The sequence below is a fragment of the Pezoporus occidentalis genome, unplaced genomic scaffold, assembly GCF_034315485.1.
Source record: "Pezoporus occidentalis ecotype Australia unplaced genomic scaffold, CSIRO_AGI_Poc_V1 ctg1, whole genome shotgun sequence".
In the NCBI taxonomy this organism is placed as follows: domain Eukaryota; kingdom Metazoa; phylum Chordata; class Aves; order Psittaciformes; family Psittacidae; genus Pezoporus; species Pezoporus occidentalis.
This window is the reverse complement of record NW_026912778.1, coordinates 16770456-16783934: the sequence shown is the minus strand read 5'-3', so window position 1 is coordinate 16783934 and position 13479 is coordinate 16770456. Positions and strand designations below refer to the sequence as shown.

The following is a 13479-nucleotide window of genomic DNA, read 5'->3' as shown; positions in this document are numbered from 1 at the left end:
CATGACGATTTTTCATGGCCTTCCTTTGGACCTGCTCTAACATGTCTTTCTTGTACTGCGGGCCCCAGAACTGGGTACAGTACTCCAGGAGGGGTCTCACAAGTGTGAGGAGAGGGAAAATTACATCCCTTGACCTGCTGGCCATGCTTCTTTGATGGAGCCCAGGATGTGATTGGCTTTCTGGGCTGCAGACTCAAACTGCTGGTTCATACTTAATTTTTCATCCACCTCTACCCCCAGATCCTTCTCTACAGGGCTGCTCTCAATCAATTCATCAGTCAGTCTGTACTCATACTGAGAATTGCCCCAACCCAGTGCAGGACCTGACATGTTGCCTGTCACTGCCTCTTGCCGTCCAGCCCCATGCCTATTGCCTTTTCTTCCATCTGACTTTTTTTGTCTCCTTGTTCTTTGTTCCATTGGACCCTATCTGCTGGGAGAAGAAATGGTAGGGAAAATTCTGTCTAGTACTAAGGATACATAATGTTTGGCACAGATCAAACATTCAGATAATGTATCTCTTCATAAGTCTTTAGAGAAGATACACAAAATGACATTTTTGAATGGCTTATAATTTCTTGAAGTTGGAGCTGTTTCTGTTTGTTGACATTGAAAGGATCCTTATCAGTTATCAAGTGCTTGCCTGCATGCATGGAAGCTTGTTATGTTTTCAAGAATTCTTGACAAGGGCAAGCAGCTCATTTATGCTGACTACTTTTTTAGCAATAATTGAACTGTGTTTGCTGAAGTTTTAGCAAAAAGGTAAAGCCGAGGCAGACAATTGAGGTATCCAAGTGACTATTTTGCTGAAGCTTCAACATCTAGTCATGCAGAGTATTGTATGGAATGCATTCTTAACAGTTATTAGTATGTACATTGCATCTAATATGCAGTCTCCAATTCAGAATGTTTTTCATTTTGGAATATCCCTTGTTAGAATTTGCTGTTCTGTCAAGTACTGTCAGGGACACAAGAAGATTTCCATATTTTATGTTGACCTTCAGAGGTGTTGATATATATGTGTTGTTGCAGTACCGATACTAGAATGATGACTGTCATCCTGATGATGCCAACATGGAATTTGAACTCCTTCATCAGGGTTAAAAAACTATATTTGCCTTTTTATGATTATGGGGACCAAGGAGCACAGCCTGCTCCCATCTTCCCACTGTATCTGGCACCCCTTCTGTTGCAAAAGCTTTCATATTTGCAGCAAATTATCTCTAAGCTGTGCCTGTGATTGGGATTTTTGGATCTGTAGAGGCTCAGTGGTATTTTATTGCTGCTGATCATCTCCGAGTGAAACATGTTTTCCTGGCCAGCATCTTACTCTCACTGTCCCTGTCTCACAATGTGATTGCTGGCCAGTATTTTATCAGTGCTGTGTGTGTATCAGAACTTAGGTAAAGTGAGGGCTCAGCGACACACTAGGGTACAGATAATAGTTTTAATTAAGAATCTCTAAGTATATTTATTTAATTGTTGCTTTGGATGATAGCACTGAATCTCCAACCCCTTGTCTTCCTTACCAGTCTGGTTATATTTCATGGCTTTGTCAAAGTTGTGGGGGATATGGAACATGTTACAAAACCTACCAATCTTGATTAAGGCTCCAGCCTTTCTTCTCCCTATTCAAATTGTGAATCTCACGCCTCAGTGCCTATTCCTTGTGTCAGGCATGTTGCCCACTGCAAGTCCATTAGATAGGTTGCATAGTAAAATAATATTCTTAACTTGTAGCTTCAAGAGTATCTATTTTGTCTTTGTGCTCTTCCACTGCTTCAGTGAGGTTTCTTCAGTTTGATCTCAAATCCTTTACACTTTCTCAAAACTCTGCTTTGCCATCAGATCTTTGAATTTTATTGAGCTGTCAAAATATGGCACTGCATTTGGTCTACCAGTGAAGCAACCTGTATGCTTGTTTGCTTTTTCCTCAAGCGTTTCTCTGTTCTGTGCTCTAAATGTTCATGATATCTTATGAACATGCAAGAAATTTAGCGTTACAGAAACAGTTTGAGAGTCAGTATTTTTTGAGGCACAAAGAAGTTGTATTAAATCGTTTGCCTTATACTGTGATACCATGCATCTCCAAAACAGGACTTAAGCCTCTAAAACTATTGATTGTTCAAAGCTCCCTCTCTTCTTGTTTTAAAAATCAATTAAACTTTAGAATTGTCCTTCTTTTTGTAGAAATTATTAGAACAATCCATGTAGGAATACTAAAAGTGACAAATTACTTTGTTCTAAGCATTAAATGCTGAACACCAGTTCATATTGGAAAGTAAGCTTCTTTTGTGTTGCGAACAATAACTGGTGAAAATCTAGATCTAAAAATGTGCAGAGTATCAAATAACTGGTTTATCTCATGTTATTGGAGTGAAAATGACATACTTCTGTCAGATGAGGATTACTGCAGATGTGGGGGAGTAACCAAAATTTATCATAAGTTTATGCTACCATTCATAATTGTTCTATAGTATACATTTAAAGTTAAGTTTACACTTTAGATCAGAATATTCTAGCAGCCAGTGGACCATATGTATGTTGTTGACATAGTGGCAAGTCAAGGAAATTAACAGTCTTTAAAATCCAGCTGTTTTTTTGCTATTTCTGGCTGCTTTCCTTAGAAGAATTTCAGGTTTTGGCAGTATAATGAACAGCATACTATTGTATTAGGATATTTTTTTCTGTTAACTCCTCATTCTGTCTGTACCTCTGAAATGAAACCGTATCAAGCATTTGTTAAAGGCAAAACTCATATAAATGCTTTTTTAAAGACTTATAATGTTTTTCACTGCAAATGTAGTTTAACAATGATGTGTTTTTCCTGCTCCACTGCCTGCTCAGAAGGTCTTTTGTATTCCTCCTTTGGATGTTTGGCAAACTGCTGTCTTCAGCTTCTGCCAAAGCTTTCTGGGGCAGGCATACCCCAGACATAGGCAAGGCAGTCTGAATGTAGCTGTCAGGAGAAGCCACTGATTTTATAACTTGAGTATTAAATACAGCATCAGTAATGCACTTTATATTGTTCAGTGAAATATTTATGTTAATTATGCTATTAATGTCTCTTTGTGACACCATGGAGTCAAGTGAATATTGTTCTCATATTATAGATAATGGAGTGGAACTCAAAACAAACGATTTATTGAAGGCTATGTTATCATTGGCTAGCAAAGCAGATAAGCAGAAAGTGAGAAGTCCTCTGTACTGTAAGTCCACTAGAGAGTGCTGTTTCCAGTTAAATCCAGAGCCCTTATTTTTCAGTGATAGAATATATTCACGGGACTTCTGGAGAGGGAGGGCAGAACAGAACAATTGGGGCATTAAGACTAGTAGTTATTTATTACACTGGAGTTGGGAGAAAGCAATGGAGAAGCATGTCCCTTATCTCTTCCCATTGCTGTTACCTAAAAAGATTGTGAGACGTGGTTGTGACTTCTTTAACTTCTTAAGCATATCATCCTTAAGATAATACAGTTAATTTTCTGCATCTATTATAAATCAGCAGCAATAGTGATTGTGCTGAGTATTCACTAGAAATGGCATCTTACAAAGGATAAGTTAGGAGCATTAATTTCTTCTCCTCAGAATGAATTTCTGGAATTTATTTCTAAAGCTGCTGTTACAGCTGTAACTAGAAAAGTATGTCAAAGCACAGTATAGAATATAAATCAGTGAATGAGAGCTTTGTAACTAACATTATATTTTAAATACAATGATTTTAAAGGACAAAACAAAAATAGTAGCATCTAAATATAAAGTTGGAAGCATCCTTTTTCCTTGTTTTTCTGAACTGCACTTGGAGAGCCACTGAGTTTAAGAGGCAGTTTTGTTTTCTGGTTGTTTTTGTTTTATTGTTACCCCAGAACACAGCCATTTGACCGCATAAAATGAGATTCTTTCAGCAAATCTTTGCACAATGTGGGGGTTTTGTTAGGGGTTGTTTCTTTTTTTTCCCTTTTTTTTTTTTTTTTCCCCAAGAGGATTTAGACAGTCTGTGGGGTATATCCTGGTTCTAGATATCTTCATAACAAGTATTTAAATGAGTGCCAGAGGCCTTTATTAGCATCATGGAAAAAATGCAGAGTTTGCTCAGAATTAACTTTTACGTGAAAGGGGAAGACTGAAAAATGTCATTGGAGGAGGCTGACAAACGCCTGTGTGTTCATGCATAAGTAGTATTGCAGTTTTCATATGGTATCTGATTTTGTTCTTTCTAATACCCACGTCTTTTTCTTTAGTCACCTTTCCGCACCTTGCAGGTTCCGCTCCTTCGTGGTCTAGTCTTCTGGACACCAGCAAGCAGTGGGATTACTATTCACGAAGAGAGAAGGATAGGGAACGTGAGAGAGAGCGATCTCGAGATCGGGACCGGGACCGAGACAGAGACAGAGACCGAGAACGTACCAGAGACAGGGAAAGGGACCGAGATCACAGTCCAACTCCAAGTGTGTTCAACAGGTAACTGAAATGTCGTAAGCATGCTGCAACCCTGTGTCTATGTGAAATAGTGTACTTCAGCATTACAATTTAGTGTTCAGTTGTATATTCTGAAGAGCTGGAGGTTGCGGCTTTCTCCCCTTCCCCCTTTTATCTATACTATAACTAAACTTTAGAATGTAAAACGGAAGTGTAAAAAAGACAGTATACATCCAAACTGGTCATAGTGCTTTACAGGTTAAAGGTGTGATTTAAGCCCTGTGTGTGATATACACAGCTCTATTTGACGTAAGGAGTTCCAGAAAAATCTGTGGAAGTGCTCAGTGAATCTTAGTTGCCAGTTCAGTGCTAAGAGTAATGTGGGGCAAAATTTGACCCTAATGTGTTATTAGCTGTTAAAATTGTTAGTTTGATCATTAGCACTAGCTGGATAATATTCTAGTCTATCTTTTTTAAAACTATTATTTCAAGGTAAAAAAAACTTTTATACATTTCCAGGCAGATGATGACAATAATGACAGATAACTTCAGCTTTCAACTCTCTACTTCCTTTAAGAAAAAAGAATTAAAAACCTGCAACTGTTCTGTGGTTCATGTGCACAAGTATGAAGCCGTTTTACATTTAATGTTGAGCTTGCTTTGACTCCGTAGAGTAGAGGCCTGCTGGCTTGCCAGGTTTATCTAAATTTACTTTGCTCGTTATTTGCTAAGTGTTTTAGCAAATTGTCCTGACACCTGTCTGAGTTGTTTGGGGTTATTTTGTTAAGTTTCAATTTTTGCAGAATATACGTGTTAGCTATTGGGTAGATGGTTTTTACTAGTGGTTTTACACTGTGGAGAATGAGATCACGGGGAGTCAACATTACTTCAGTTGAAAGATGACATTTTTTGCATGATGAATGCTAGCTGAAGACCCAAAGTAGGTACAAGGTAAGGGATTTTCCATGTATGCTGATGGGGTGATGTCCTCTCCTGTGTGCATTTGCTGTGTTCCAGGGTCAGTTTCTGAGAACTCAAGACCAATCTAAACATCTGTTTCTCAGACAGCTTGATTGAAGGCCAGAAAGAAGCCTGGTCATTCAAGGGTGCTTGAAATGAACCTTAATAGCTTCCAGGCCTCGAGAAATCTCTGTGCTGCTGCCAGAGTTATCTGTAAAGGAGGGGGAAGAGCAGGCCTCAACTTTTTTATGTGACTAAATTATCCACCATCTGTAGCAAAGCTGTTGCCACATGGCTGTGTAAGAAAACGGGAGGCCCTTAACTAGTGTAAGTTGGTTTGGGAGTCACAGAGAAGTTGGGAGAGGCTTAAGAGAGAACATGCAGACATAACGTTTTTTAAGAAGGTTTATTTTCAGTTCCGTGCACTTAAGAAAATAAAAGAGCTATGAGGAGGAGAAGGTGAACTCTTTTACAAAGAGACTATACAGATTCATTACGTTCAAATTCCCTTTGTTTAAACTTTGTTCAAGCGGCACTGTGGTATGATTTGGAGTAAACATCATCTTCAGCTTTTTACTGCTTAGAAATTACTGCTTTCATTGTTTTTAGCAGTTCTTTTCCAGATAAGCAGCCTGTATTTGTGCTGTAGTATTTCCTAGAACTGTAAGAAAATGGAATTATTTTTATTCTATTCGTATAACCAAAATGTGGTTAAAAAATGAATCTTCAGCTGTCTTTATATTCTGCTCTACCTTTACCCTGCTATGTCAGATGAAATTATGTGTTTTTACACTGTATCTCACTGCTCCCTTGAGAAGATGCCGTACTTTTTAGACTGTTATCCGTTCTGCAAAGACTGTTTTTTGTGTTTTGCTAGTTTCAAGTCAATTTGTTACCGCTAAAAATGTACACTTTGGAATTTGATTGATACCTTACCATTTTGTTGTTCTTCCTCACCAATTTGAAAAAACTAAACCAAAACCCATCAACTATATTTCTAAGGCCCTGGAATGCAGTAATCCCATGCAGCAGAGCAGATGGGGGTCTGTGTGGCTAGAAAGCAGCTTTACAGAAAAGGACTTAGTGTCCTGGTGGAGAGCAAATTGAATGGGACTCAGCACCTAGTGTGTAATAAAGGTCAGAATGCATTGAGCCGTGTTAGAGTGTAGCCCACAGGTGGAGAATGCCATTATTCCCCTCTTATTTGGCACTTGATAACACATGCAAAGTTCTGTGCCCAGTTTTTGGTCCCTTGATATGGAAGACATTGACAGACTGGATACTCCAGTGGAGGTCTGACAAAGTAGTTAGCAGGGCTAAGGGAATGGAGTTTATTTAGCTTGAAAGGAGAAGTATGAGGAGGGTTCTTAAGGCTGTTTTCAGCACCTAATGGGTGGTCATAGAGAAGATAAAGCTAGGCTCTTTTTCAGGGTTCACAGAGAAAGAACAGGACATAGTAGTTAAAAGTCATAGCAAGGGAAATTCCAATAGTGAGGAAATAATCACAAAAGGAGTGATCAGGTGCTAGGACAGGTTTCAGAGAGAGATCATAGAATCTCCAGCCTTGTTGATGCTCAAAACATGACTAAACAAGCCCTGAGCTGCCTGACCAGACTTCTGAGTTAGCCCTGTATCGAGGAGGGGTTAGCCCAAGTGACGTCCACAAAGTCCCTTTCAGCCTAACTCCTTCTGTGATTCTTTGTTGAAGGGTTTTTTAAATATATGGAGAAGCTTTTTGAATACAGATATAAAAAGGTTGGTATCTCTACCAAAGTGGGATCTCCTCATTTGTGAAGTTAATAGTTTGGTGAAGTTGGGGTCTGTTTTGAAAAAGTAACCGAAGGTGTAGAGAACAAAGATGCTATGGATTGAATTGGTTTGGGGCTTCTTTGCCAGGAGAGCACAGGTAACTGTAGATCCTCTTCCACAGGTCAAAGGCTGTAGTGCTCTCAGTGTTGTCTCTGGAAGGCTTTGATAACTGTAATGTAAGCCCATATACAAAGTGAGGAGGAGATCACTGCTGCAACATTGGGTACATGACATTTATTCCTGTTCCTTAAAGCTCCAACATACTGAACTTGGCAAACTGGTATTTTGCTTTACTTATAGAAAAGTTGCTTATTTTCAGACACACAAGCTGTCACGTTTCCTTAGTAGTTTGCCAAAATAAGGTTTATAAAGGAGTATCAGTAATATTTTAACCTTTTCTAGAGTGTTTTATAATAGTTGTGTAACAGAGTAAATGCAGACTGTGAGTTAATGTTGAAGGCTTTGGCTCTCAAATTTGAAACGAAGCTGGAAGTCTACAAGTAACCATCTTAAGTTCTTACAGCAAGCTCATCAGAAGGCAATGTTAGACGTTAAAATTTTCACTTTTTAATTAGACAGTGATCAGTCTGGCAAATAATACCATGGGTGTAAACTACACCCATATTGTAAAATAATGGGTGTAAACTACAGTTGAATTGATTCTACCTTTCTCTATCCCTGTAAGCCTGCAGAAATGAAAGGTTCCTAAAACTGTGATGACTAGTGGCACTTCAAAGGTGTTTTAATACAGGAGTCCCCCATCTAACAAAATTTTTCAGTTGTTGTTCAAAGTCAAATCGGGCCTTACCTTTGGTTATAACTTTTGGTAGATTTCAGAACCTAATTTTAATTTAATTTTTAACATTATACTTCACCACCCCCTCACCACCACCCCACCACCCCCCCCCCCTTGAACCTGAGCTTTATAACTGGACTTCACCAGGCACGTGCTGTCTTTATGGTGCTGCTTTCTTACACACCAAATTAAGACACACTTCAAACATAGATGAAATGAAGGCTGTCATTCTGAGCTTACTAACTGCTGTGCAAGCTAAGTTAGTCTTCTCTTCCATATGACTTGTCCTAGAAACTAGCAGTTGATATCAACCTTCATCTTTCTGTGACATTTCATTTCTAAGTGTTGGTTTTGCCCCTTTTGCTGAAGCCTGGAGTTAGTTAGGTTCTTCTGAGAAGAAATGCTCAGTAGAATGGGACTTGGATTGTAAATGTCTCCCCTACAGTTCTCGCCTTTCCAATAGTAGAATAGAAATTTAAGGGTAAAGCAATGGTAAACGATTGATACGGATAGAAACAGGTTAAAGGCATAGGACTGGAGATTTCAGCACTCTTAAGACTGGGGATTTTGTTTTCTCCCTTGCCCTCACCCACAACTGCTTTAGTTTACCTGTCTGAGTTTTGGACATCTCAGTGGAGCAGTTGCATTTCTTTTCACATTCTGGACTATAACCTAGTGTGCCTTAAGCTGGATGTGGAGTAGTATGGTCAGAATTCGTGTTCTGTGGCTGTTCTGCCTTCATTTTTTACAAGTTCATGTGTGTCTGTAGTAGGGTTTTCTCGTGGGATAGACATTAGATTTAACATAGGCTTTTTAAAAAGTGTTTAATGCCGTTGAATTTTGCTTTTGTCTTAAGAGGGGGGGCAATAGATCGGAGACGTGATAGTGGCATGATGCCTGTGAGGGATACTGAGCACAGGCACAGGCTGGCCAGAGAGGTGGTGGAGTCTCTATTCTTGGAGATACCCATAGGCCAATCTGGACATGGTCTTGTGCAACTGATGGTCCTGGTGGCTCTGCCTGAGTAGGGGTTTGGACCAGATGACCTCCAGTGATGCCTACCAACCTGAACCATTCTGTGATGGTATGATCTGTCACAAATGTACTTTACCGGATCTGATCAGCTTATTCTCAGATCTGTATTTTTACGTGCATTATAAAATCTTACACGTTATACAATTTTGTAACAATACAGGCACCAGTTAATGCAGTCATTTTACAGATGGACATATTGTAACTCTGAGTTCTTTAGTACTAACTGTAGTTTTTCTGATTTTGATGTGTGAATGTTCTTAATGTCCCTCAGAAAACCAGGATTTTTCTGCAGGGCATTTGATGCTTCCCTACAGTGTCTCAGATTACTAATTTTTGAAATTTGCTCATGACATAATCCTACAGAGTTTCATAGAAAGACTAGTGCCCAAGTTACAGCAAATAAAATTGTTTTGATCCAAGTTCTCACTGCTCCAGGACATGAAAAATCTCTTGAGCTGTCAAAATACGAAAATACGTTCTTAAATAAAGCCTTCAGATTCTTGTGTAGCCTGTAATGTTTAGGGGGTTTACCAGCATTGTGGCAGGGCTGCACTTGCAGTAATCCAAGAGAGGAGTGGAAGCAGAGGCAGCATTGGCACTGGACACAAATGAATTTTAAAAGCAACCCAAAACACTGATTATATGTTACTGTTGGTCCCTTTGCACCCAGCTTTTCCTTTCTTGAAGCTGATGTAAGGAAGTAAATTAACTGTACCGAAATTTAATTTAATTTACCCAAATGGTATAATAGTCAAAAAGTGTTTTGATAAGTGTTGAGCTTTACACACACTGACCTGAATATAACTAAAGGTTATGTAGGATTGGACTTTATTTGCAGCTAGATACAGGTTTAAGCTAACTGCTTGATAATTCCTGTATAAACATGTGACCCTGTTGTACCTTCCATTTTGTTGAACAATCCCCTTTCAAAATTGCATTAACCACAGAAGTCTTAATGTGTAAGGTGAAGAGTTTTAATGGCCTTTTAGCATATGTGGTGGATCTCATCTAAAAACTCAGCAGCAACATTAATATTTTTCTATCTATCTTGTGAGTGTGTAAGAATTTCTTTTTTAGCATAAATATGGTATTACTGTCCTGAAAATGTCTTCTTTTTTAATCAGTGATGAAGAGCGATATAGATACAGAGACTATGGGGAAAGAGGCTATGACCGCCATAGAACAAGTAGAGAGAAAGAAGACAGACACAGAGACAGGAGACACAGAGAAAAAGAAGATACTAGGCACAAGTCATCTCGAAGGTTTGATTTTTGAGTTTTTTAATAGGATACGAAAGACCTGAGCAGCTTAAAAAAATAAACTTTTAAAAGACCCCCAAACAAACTGGAGTTTGTGGAAAGACTGTAAATACTTTGATGTACTAATAATTGGAGCAAGTCTGCCATATAAAATGTGGACAGACAAAAAGCAATGTTAGCCCCGGGTAACTTCATACTGAATGATGTATGTGACAGTCTTAGCTAGTGAGCAGAAATTATGAATTTGGGGAAAGATGGCTAAAGAAATGGGTCAGAAAGAGGTGGAGTGAAGCTGACATTCAGAAGCATTAACATAGGAACTGAACTATGGTTCTTAGTAAGTAAAATAACCCTCATAGTCGCTTGATAGAAATTGTTCAACTTAATACTTTTGAAGTTAGAAATAAAGGTTGAGTACAGTGAACATGGTCAATAAGAATGTTAAATCATTAAGAGATGCCAGTAGGAACATGACTTATATAAGTATTGCTATTAGAATATGGGTTACAAATGTGAAAAATCATTCCAATTTCCCAACAAAAAGTATAGGATGGGGGGATGTATGCACCATTCCATGAAAAATTCATTTTGGTGCTGACATCCAAATACTGTATGAGTTGGAGCAGGTGCCAGTTTTCAAATATGAATACAAAGGCTGTTTTTATGGTACTCTGTAATGAAATGATGCCTGTCATGCAATTGTTTGAGTGATTTTTTTCTCTCTATTTAGTAACAGCAGACGTCGGCATGACAGTGAAGAAGGGGATAGCCATAGAAGGCACAAACACAAAAAATCCAAAAGAAGCAAAGAAGGAAAAGAAGCCAGTGGTGAACCTGCTCCTGAACAGGAAAACACTGAAGCTGCCCCTGCGGAATAGGCTTGTGTGATTTTTGTCTACTTGCATATATATTAGTGCCAGAAATAGATTACTATAAATCTTGTTATTTTTCTGGGTATTAAAATAATTTGCTCTTAATCTTGTTCTGTTAGTTTGAAATCAAAGTTTACTTTGTTGTTTGGTTTTCTTTTTTTTTTTTCTTTTTTTTTTTTTTTTTGAAAATAAAAGAGTGAATTTTTCATGTTAAGATTCCTGGACTGACTTTGTCTTTTAAGTGAGAAAACCTCTTAATTAGCTAGGGCCTTATGCTCTTACAGTGTATGTAGGGCTTAAGTTAAGTTATTTGTGTTAAAAGTGTCTCCTGTTTTTTATAAGCCGCTGGGAAGGTCATTGTTTTACTGAATTTAGAAACAGTGTACATTCACTTTATTATATACCAACATCTGGAACAGTGTGGGTTTAGTACAACTTTTGGAATTCATATTTGAAAAGGTCCATCTTTTGCTACAGGGACAGGCAGGAATTGCAGACTCTTGTCTTCAAGAATCTTGTACTAAGGTGAAATGAAAAAAGTAGGAAAACTGGGCAAGGTGCTGATTGTTCTTAGTCTGATGGAACACTCTGATACACTTGGTAATTATGTCTGGTTTGTGTGGGTGCATAAGGGTGAATTAATTTGGATAATCATCCCTGCTGCTTTTCAGTGGCTTAAGAGAAAGTTCATGTTAGTCTTTCTTCTAGGGGTACAGCTGTCCTTGACATGATAAAGATTAACAAATATATCCTCTTCCCATTGCTAGCTTGTGAGGAAAAGTTAACACTTCGGAAAGTGGTTCATTTGCAGAGAAAGGCAAAGAACTATTTTTAGAAAAAATATAAGACTATCATCACTAGCAGAATTACTCCATGCAGAACAGCATTGTGTGATTGGCATGGTGCTGTTTAGAAGACTTACTTTATGGTGTTAACAGAGTATGCCCTTAAAAACAATAATTCTGTATAAAACCCCTATATTTAATAGTATTAATCAAACCAGGGAAACTGGGTTGCTTGGTTTTGGATGAAAAGAATGTCTGTACAAGTACACAGTTACAGTTATTTTTTAATTATTTTAGAAATTTAATTCACAGTTTTACAGACTAACAGTACTTGAAAGTCTTGAAAATACCAGCTTCATGCTGACCATGAAAAGATACACATAATCCAAGTGCTATTACTGTGTTGGATAAAAACCTTCACCTCATTTTTGCAACTAGAAAAAATGGCAAGAAATTGTTCTGTAAGTTATTCAAGGATTTCTTTTTGTAAATCAAAATAAAGTGAGTGAGCAGGAGCTGCTCCTCCTGACATTTCAGTATTATTATAATGCATTAAATATACATATATATATAAAAAAGAAATACAACAAAAAAAACCCTTAAGAATATGGGGAAGGAAAGGCTTAAGTCTGTAACAAATCACTCCGAAGTGATTTTCTGACAGATGTCCCTGCTTTGCCTAAATTTGACTTTTCTTGACATGCAGATTGAAATTTCACAAACCTTTTCTTTATCAATACATACTTGACCTCCCCCAAAAGCAAAACCTGATGTTCCTCTCCACAGAGTTGTTTTATAAAAAAGTGCCAGGCCAGGACACAATTGTGAGAGTAATTTTCCCCTTCAGTTCTTTGAGCATCCGTGCCAAGCAGGCATGCAGCATTCCTGATGTGTTCCTGCCATTGACAGCAAGGAGGATGTCGCCACATCTGAAAAACCAAAGGCAAATATGAGAACAAGTTGAACGAGGTGACTTCTTCTCTTAAAAGTTTGCAAATGCTAAAGCATGTGCTTGAGGTGGGAGGAAGGGGTAGAAATGAGTATTTCTATTCCTTCTCTAGCTAAGTACTGTTCATGAATAAGGGAATAAAGCAGATGAAAATACTTGGGTGTTGTTTTTTTTGGTTTTCCACTTAGAACTTAATTAGGTTTGAAAGAAGATACAGTCCTTTCAGATAGGAGTGATCCATGTTCTGAGCAACCTATGTTTTTTAAGACTTCTCAATTGATGTAAGTTTGCGCCATGATTCCGCATTCACTCTCTTAAAATGTATTTGTGTTTGCAGAAAAGGTGGTTGGTTGGGTTTTTTGGAGCTGGGGGGTGGGGAAGCTGCTCTGAGCTGGCATGCTTTGTGCTACCCCAGAGATCAAACTGACTTATCTTTATTCTTACTCATATACTAGTGATTGCAAGGCAGCTGAACACATGCTACTATGAAGGCAAATCTATTAAAGTTCAGGACACTTACATCTTATTTCCATATCTCGCAGAGTTAGTTCTGTATCAATGAGTTTTCCCCCCCACACACAGAGTCTTCATGAAA

At 38.2% G+C, this 13479-nt stretch overlaps 2 protein-coding genes across 19 annotated transcripts in view; one reads left to right on the top strand and one right to left on the bottom strand.

Moving 5' to 3' along the window:
• FIP1L1 (factor interacting with PAPOLA and CPSF1) overlaps positions 1–12502 on the top strand; it is a 42992-nt gene extending 30490 nt beyond the window's left edge. For 5 of the 12 annotated variants that reach the window (XM_062607237.1, XM_062607149.1, XM_062607162.1 and 2 more), the window contains 4 exons: positions 3114–3209; positions 4242–4461; positions 10144–10281; positions 11009–12502. In XM_062607237.1, coding sequence (XP_062463221.1) covers positions 3114–3209; positions 4242–4461; positions 10144–10281; positions 11009–11156 — 602 coding nt within the window. In that variant the 3' untranslated portion in view covers positions 11157–12502. The remainder of the gene's footprint in view (positions 1–3113; positions 3210–4241; positions 4462–10143; positions 10282–11008) is intronic. The other 7 variants (XM_062607177.1, XM_062607208.1, XM_062607226.1 and 4 more) reach the window with 3 other exon arrangements.
• Positions 12202–13479, bottom strand: part of LNX1 (ligand of numb-protein X 1) — an 80950-nt gene continuing 79672 nt past the window's right edge. For all 7 annotated transcript variants that reach the window (XM_062607054.1, XM_062607084.1, XM_062607064.1 and 4 more), the window contains one exon: positions 12202–12864. In XM_062607054.1, the coding sequence (XP_062463038.1) occupies positions 12729–12864 (136 nt within the window). In that variant the 3' untranslated portion in view covers positions 12202–12728. The remainder of the gene's footprint in view (positions 12865–13479) is intronic.